This window comes from Armigeres subalbatus, chromosome 3, assembly GCF_024139115.2.
Source record: "Armigeres subalbatus isolate Guangzhou_Male chromosome 3, GZ_Asu_2, whole genome shotgun sequence".
Classification (NCBI taxonomy): Eukaryota; Metazoa; Arthropoda; class Insecta; order Diptera; family Culicidae; genus Armigeres; species Armigeres subalbatus.
The window spans coordinates 10,727,730-10,735,432 of record NC_085141.1 but is presented as its reverse complement, the minus strand read 5'-3'; the positions used below and the strand labels follow the sequence as shown (position 1 = coordinate 10,735,432).

General features: G+C 43.4%; 1 protein-coding gene across 3 annotated transcripts in view; it reads right to left on the bottom strand.

The window, feature by feature from the left end:
- Nucleotides 1-2,654: 2,654 nt before the first annotated feature.
- The window catches only part of LOC134219474 (pickpocket protein 28), a 187,059-nt gene continuing 182,010 nt past the window's right edge, over nt 2,655-7,703 (bottom strand). For 2 of the 3 annotated variants that reach the window (XM_062698207.1, XM_062698206.1), the window contains exons 2-6: nt 4,758-4,840; nt 4,582-4,690; nt 3,368-4,522; nt 3,047-3,314; nt 2,655-2,991 (exon numbers count right to left, since the gene is read on the bottom strand). In XM_062698207.1, coding sequence (XP_062554191.1) covers nt 2,764-2,991; nt 3,047-3,314; nt 3,368-4,522; nt 4,582-4,690; nt 4,758-4,833 — 1,836 coding nt within the window. In that variant the 5' untranslated portion in view covers nt 4,834-4,840 and the 3' untranslated portion in view covers nt 2,655-2,763. The remainder of the gene's footprint in view (nt 2,992-3,046; nt 3,315-3,367; nt 4,523-4,581; nt 4,691-4,757; nt 4,841-7,703) is intronic. The other variant, XM_062698208.1, reaches the window with a different exon arrangement.

The window sequence follows — 7,703 nt, the reverse complement described above, 5'->3', positions numbered from 1 at the left end:
TTAAGTCAAATCCCCCTACAACTCTTAAATCGTGATGAATTCAAATAAACATCCCCAACCTCAATTTTTGGAATCTATTTAAGCTCAACCAGTGGGTAACACATTAATTTTGATTTTTATTTCCACTGCTACGTTGAGGCTAATCACACCATTTTAGCCATTTATCTCATATTCACACTGTCAATAGAATCGTCCAATCTACTCATAACTAATGTGTTATCCGCAGGTTTCATTTATATAGATTTCAAAAAGGGAGGTTGGGGATGTTTACTTGAATTCATCACGATTTGACAGTTGTAGGGAGACTTGAAATTTTTTAAAGTTTTTTCCATACAAATTTCCATATAAATTGACTTCGCGCCACCCCTAAATGGCCACCAAATTGCCTGAAATTTTGCCAGGACTCCTATATTATCAAAATGATGCTAATAGACCTATGTGAGTTGGAATTTTCGAACATTTTTTAAATTTGAACTGCTCTAATGGAGCTGTTGCTGTGGCTGAGTGGCTGTTGAGGAGTGCCAGCTCCTTGCTCCATGCCAGTAGACTCGTGCCACTGGGGGGGAGACCGACGCCGGCCATCGTGCACAGAATCCGGTCCTCTTCAGTGAGGAGAGGGATTCTATATTTTCCGGAGGTGGCTGTGGGCCCTCCTTAGCCGTGCGGTAAGACGCGCGGCTACAAAGCAAAACCATGCTGAGGGTGGCTGGGTTCGATTCCCGGTGCCGGTCTAGGCAATTTTCGAATTGGAAATTGTCTCGACTTCCCTGGGCATAAAAGTATCATCGTGCTAGCCTCATGATATACGAATGCAAAAATGGTAACTTGGCTTAGAAACCTCGCAGTTAATAACTGTGGAAATGCTTAAGTGAACACTAAGCTGCGAGGCGGCTCTGTCCCAGTGTGGGGATGTAATGCCAATAAGAAGAAGAAGAAGGCTGCGGCGAAAGAGGTGGATTTGTGGCAGATGCCCGCCAGCGTACGGTGGCGAAAAGGCAAGAGGGTAACAGTCCTGATGCGGCACTAACGTAGGAATTAAAAGTCGGTGACAGAGTTTCGATACGGTTACGGTGGGCGATACAGGTCAGTTCCAGGTCATAGAATACGCGGCGGCTATCAATGATAGCCTCCCCGATCTTTTACCGGAGCCTCCTGTTGTTAGTTCGAAGAGGCTTACACAAGGTCCGAACCAGGTTGTCTCTGGTCTGATAACTTACTTTAACTTCGCGGTAGTGCGGTAGGAACGAGATGCTCCGGTCAATGGAGACTCCGAGAACTTCCACATTTCTTTTGTTGGGGATGGTGGTCCCTCAGCTTAAGGCTCGGTCCGGACAGCTGATGTCACCACCTGTAGACAGATTTGCTGGCTGTCATGGTAAAGCCCACCGAGTTGGCCCAACGGAGGACGGCACTGGCTGCAGATTGTGCCTTGATCCAACCAGCAGAATGTCGTTGGCATTCACATTACGTACATAACTACGAGGAACAACGTTACGGCTAGAATGGATCCCTGTGGAACTCCTGTTTTCTCTGTAAAGATCCTTGAGCTTTGATTACCAATCATGACTTAAAAAGAGCGCCCTGTGAGGAAATTCCGGACAAAAGCAAGAAGATTGACGGAAAATCCCCACTCTTTCAGCTGCTGAAGGACATATGGGGTCCTGTTGAAGGCCTTGGAAATATCCAAGGAAACTAAATCCACGTGCTTGGCGTCGTTGTAGGCGTTCTGCAGTACATCCCCCAGCAATGTGAAGTATGTTTCCGTCCCGTATCCCGGATGGAACTCATGTTGGCGGAAGCCGAACCTACCATCGGCTTCTAATTTGTCGTTCCACGATCTTGGAGACACAAGAGGTTAGTGAAATTGGCCGGTTCTTTGTGACATCTCGAGTGGATATGTTGTTCTTAGGGATTGGTACAACGAGGCTTTTCCGCCACTCGTCCGGAAAGGTTTGATTAGACCATGCTTGGCTGATCATCTCCAGAAACCGGATATTGGCGCAAGGGGGAAGGTTTTTGATCATGGGATAACTAATCCCATCGGGACCTGATGATTTTCCGTTACTTCTAGATAGGGCGAAAGATAGATCAGGAGCGGAAAATGAAGAATTAGAAGCGGCATTTTGTGAATTCGAAGGGACTCGAAAGTTCGAGAGAGACGAAGATCTGCTAGCAATAGTCCGCTGAAAATGAGCAGGATAGTCGTTGATGGAGACTAAACCAGCAAAATATTCCCCGAGAATATTGGCCACTTCAGGGGGATCGGAGATGGTACGATCCGGTGTGTCAAGATGGATGGGGGAGGATCGTCGCTTATCGCTAAGTGCTTTCATTTTTCCCCAGAGTTCGGCCGCAGATTGGCCGGGGTTGACCGAGTCGAGAAAATCCTTCCACTATTGTCTCTTTGCTACAAGAATCACTGACCTGCATTCATAGTGTTTTTCTTTATAGTGCTGGAGGGCAGTTGCCTTGTTAGGATGTCCAGCGGGAAGTTTCCGCAGCGCTCGGAGGGACTTTCTGCTCGCCGTGTCGTCCGTCAATATATTTTTTGAAAATCGAATTTATTTCATCGCAAATTTGTTTACCCAAAATGTGTTAGAGCGATTTGAAAATGCAAAATAAAACAAAAGATTGTGGATTAAATGTTATACATATGAAACAGCTAGAGTTTTATTGAGTTTTATTAAAACCATTTGAAACAGGAAACACTCAAAACACAATGGTGCAGGAACGACTCTTTCACACTTAAGAAAATTTCAATTTTCACTCATAAAATGGTATTGTTGAGATTTGCTTCGGGCCATTTGTTTTCCTGCGCAACCTAAAAGCGCCGTCCATCCATCCCACAATCTGCTGAACTCGAGAACTTATCAGTAACTTGACCTGCTTCGGCCAACTCCGGATCGTATTTACCTCCTCTTCAGTGCCGTTCACAGTGTCGCCTGCAAAGTGCACATGTCGATTGTGTGCGGCCTTCTGCTGAATGTTGAACTGAAAAGGTTTTATACATAAAATTGAAGTGAAAATTATATCCGAATGATTTTACCACGTTGTTGTAGACCGTGTTGAAGTGTCTCTCGCGAAAAACGGAATCCTGCTTGATGTGATCTTGGATTTCCCTGCGTTTGGCAAACAGTGGGCGCAGAGTCATGAAATAGATCACTTCCGCCAGAGATATCAGCGAAAATCCCATGAACAGCCCGAGCAGACCGCCAATGTTCGACAGAAAATCGGTGAAGCCTATCAGTTCTCCTTTGGTGTATCTTCTGAAGAACATGTCCGAGAAAAAGATGTATACCAGCGCGATATTTTCACTGAAAATGATTCTACACAAGTTGGCTTCCAATCAAATATCCATGGTTCTTACCTAGCATAGGTTCCATCCGTATTCACCAAGTGATCGCGAACTTTGAAGTCTCCGACATTTAGATCTGCCGATGAACGGTCCGACTCGTAGTTGATTTCAAAGCACCCTGGCAAGCACCTGCAATTGAACGTAGTATTCGACGTCAGAGCAATGGACGAACGAATTTCCTCATAGCATCCAGAATCGGCTTTGCTGCAGATTTTACTGTCCTCCAATTTCGGCATGTAGTACAATACACAGCCGCAGCTTTCCGCTACTAGTCTTGCCTCACACTCCATTTCGCAGTTGTTTTGTGAATAGGTCCGGAAGTAAGATAGCTTTGATTCGCTTGCGAAGATACACTGTCTTTGCGCTATTGAGGTCTTCCGAATAAGGAAAGAAGCGTCGCTTATGCGAGGAGATACGATGATCCTGTTCTCAGTTCCAACTTGGATGTAGTGGGCATATTCGGCCATTTTAGGAGTTTCCGTTGGATTGTGTAAAAGTAGTTTGAAGCCGTACGAGCTGGTAGACGAGCAGTAGTAGTCTTTGACATTGGCGTCTAGAACAACCGAGAGACCCATGTTGGCACCTGTCCCGGCGACTGACCTCGGGAAGGTCGAATTCGTCTGTTTTCCAATGAAGCCTGTCTCTGGCGTCCACTGAATAGGCACGAAAGGGTTATCCGGTAGGTCCACTTGCATGGCAGTGGTGTCTTTGTTGATGAGAAGCCACGATAGATTAACGCTGTTGAAGGTACAGCAAAGGCCTTCATCGGTCAGCACAGGGCGGAATATGTGCTCGCAGTTGTAAACGTTTTGAGCATACCGACAGGCCCGAATCAGGTTGTGGCATGGTTGTGTAATGGAGAGAAGCATATTTCGTACGGTGGACCATTTGCCTTCGAAGTCGGTCAGATTGAATTCGCCATCCAGCGAACAGATACTGTCCAAGATCGCTTTGTCTTGTGTATTCGGTTTTATGGCTTCGGCTGCTTTTCTAGTGGCTTGGTTCATGTTGCAAATTGTAACCGCAGGAAACGGGATGTCTCGGATGTGGGTCGACGTTGGGCTAAAGCCGATGATGATTGGCGATGCCTGCCACTTCTGGTAGACGTTCGTGATGAAGTAAATCGAGAGGATCGACACTAGGACAAAAGAAATGAAAAAGAAACATCTGTGGAGAAACATGTTAGAAGATCTTCTACGTTTTGAAGGAACATTAATTTCGAAAACCTTTCTACGACTGAGATGCTGGTCGTCCCAATGTATTTTAATCCATGGAGAGTCGTATTCAAGCAATACTCTTGAAAATTTTCGGCAAATGTAACCTTCGGTGCTTTGTCTATAAAGTTTTTGAAGTTTTAGCAATAAGTCACAGATAGTCGAGTGTTAATAAGACGCAAGTATACTTTGGTTGAATTGGATTAACTTTGGTGATAATCCGTGATACGATTTGTGAAACAATCGTTCATTTGAAATTCTCATGTTTAATCTGGAAATATTGAAAAAGAAACAAACAAAATATACAATTATTAGAAAGAATTTACTATCTAACACTAAATTGTGCAAGCTTTGTTTGGAAAAGGCTTACAAGGGTAGGCAGTCATTTTAACGTGGTTATGAGGGTTAGTCAAAAGTCATTTCAAGAGAACTTATATTACTTTCAAGAAGATACCAAATCCCAATTCATTCAACGTTCCTCTGAATCACTTGATATATTTCTCAACGGAAACCAGTACTTCAAGGTTCTCCACCTTTTCAAATATCCGAAGATATCGAAAGTATAAAGCCTGAACTACTTCGAGTTGTTCAGTTTCGCTGTCCTCTAAGAGAAACTGAAGGGATTTGAAGTTGATGGAATCAAATGAAGGACGAAGTTGCTGTAAAATACAAAAGTTGTCAGAAAAATATATAAAGCTCTTTTAGTGGAATGTATTCAACCGCTATAGAAAATCAGAAGTGGGATTACTCAGTTAGTCCAATTAAAATCGGTCTTTCAACGTACAACAATCAATGCGGCGACAGCTTGTCCGCAAGCCAACGGGCAAGTGGAGAGTACAGTGACTATAATAACAGTGTCGTCAAGTGTCAGAATTGGAACAGAATCGTCTGTCAGTTCCATACAAATGCGCGTTCCAAACGAGCAGGAGATCTGTCAAACGTGGCACATGACGTTACTCTTCTTATAGGACTCTAGTGGAGAGGAGTGCCGTTACTGTCGAAGATAGTTGAGTCTTCTGGTTGTTCTTGGGACAGTGCATTAATTGACGCTGAATATTGCCTAAATAACACGCTGAATCGTGGTACAGGGTCGGTTCCGTCGAAGCTTTTGTTTGGTGTTTTGCAGCAGCGCAAGATTAGCAATGATGCCGTGCAGTACTTCGAAGATATTCTGGAGTCTCCGGAGCGTGAGGATATAGAGCATTCTCGAGATAAAGCAGCTGAAAATATACGTAAGACTCAGGATTATAACAAGCGGAAACATGACGATGGGTGTTTGAAAAACATTTTCAAGAAAGGTGATCTGGTAGTGATACGTAGTGTCCCGGTTGTCGGTGAAAATAAAAAGTTGAGGCCTCGCTTCAAAGGCGTTTTCAGGTGAATAAAGTATTGGACAACAACCGTTACGTAATTTCCGACATTGAAGGGAAACGATTTGAGGGAATATTCGACCCACAGAATAAGCGCCTTTATAAGCGGCAAACACCAGAAGTATCCAATGATGAATCTGAAAGCGAATCTAGTGACCATGATGAGTAAACTTAAATTTTCTCTTTGTTTTAGGAAAACGACGAGGTATATTAGATATTTGGCATTTCCTACTGTTCAGATCGCAATGATATATATGTAATGTAATCAGATCAGGGTCTAGGGACTGGCGAGTGTTTTGTAGGATGGCCGAGCTGTAGAAGATAAAAAATGAATTGGCTTACCCCTCAACAGTATGTACCTTTAAGTAGTAACAGCCCTATCCCTCCAATTTCAGTTCAATTAGGCTATCCATGAGGACATTCAGCGATGGGACTGACAATCAATATCAAAACAAAGTGTGTATGCAATTGAAGGTAACTCACTGCTGGTGTTAACCGGGCTTTACATTTTCCTTTGAATCGTTGTGTCAGTCCGGTCTATAGATGTCAAAACATTCAAGTAAACAAAAATCGTCAGCTGATCGCAGCTGTCTTATGGATTGCCTTATCACTATTGCCTTTGTACAGAGTCAACTCTCGCCAGTCGTCACTTCCTGTTAAGCTAGTTTCGAGGAAACAACGTCAAATAAAATGCTATAGGTTGGTTTCAGTCGCGTTTCGAGGGGAGGGTTATTCCAGAGGCAGATGCCATGTATCAATACACTTCTGATGAGTTGTTGCTTTCCGTCCGCTGCTCGGAACGCCAGTTAAGGTACACCGGGGCAAGTTGAAATGTGGGGTAAGTTGAAACGGAAGCTGTAGGGGAACTGGGGGTAGGACGCCCACGTTAAGGAAAATGCCATTTTTATCAATGAAAACCACCATTTCAGCCAGTTTTCATCAGCGCATACTGAAGAACAGCATATCTGCGACTGACTACCGATGACAGATATCTAATTGTACATTTTATTGTACAGAAATTTGATTTTTAAAAAGCACCCGAAAAAAGTTGATTTTGAAACCATGCGGGGTGAGATGCGCCAGTGGATGGGTTAAAACGCGCATGTGCTTATCGTACTGATTTTCATTTTAATTGCCTACATTAAGGCAATTAACCGAATGTTTCAGCTGTTTCGGTCATACGAAATGAGCATGAGCGTACTGCCCCACACCGACCTCAGAAGTTTGAAGGCCCATCAAATCGTTTTAAGACCAATTTTGACGACGATTTCGTGTGGAACATAAAGAACACGAGTAAGCAGCATGGCTCATGGCTCAATTTTTAATTTATCAATGTATAACAGCGATAGAAAGACTAAATTTCACCGAGCTAGAATTGCATCAAGTCGAGTTTTTCATGTGTAACTAGAGAAAAATCATGAAATATATGTATCCAATGTCAATATTTTTCATTACTTTATCGTATAGACCATTGAAAATAATCACAATGGGGATATTTAACCTTATTCAGGGGTGGCGCGTTTTAACCCCTATGGGCGTGCTACCCCCACTTCCCCTAATTTAGATACGAAATGACCGAAGGCTCTGATTATTTTTTGCAACAAGCTACTCCCCTAAACGCACCTTTTGACTGACATTCCAGAAAGATTGCAGCTTTCAAAAGCAAACCCTGCCATTGTTCATTTTTCGCTCATTGCAAAATCCAAACCAACTATTTGACGTGCCAATGAAACTGGTCTCAAACCGATGTTTGGAAGAGTTTTT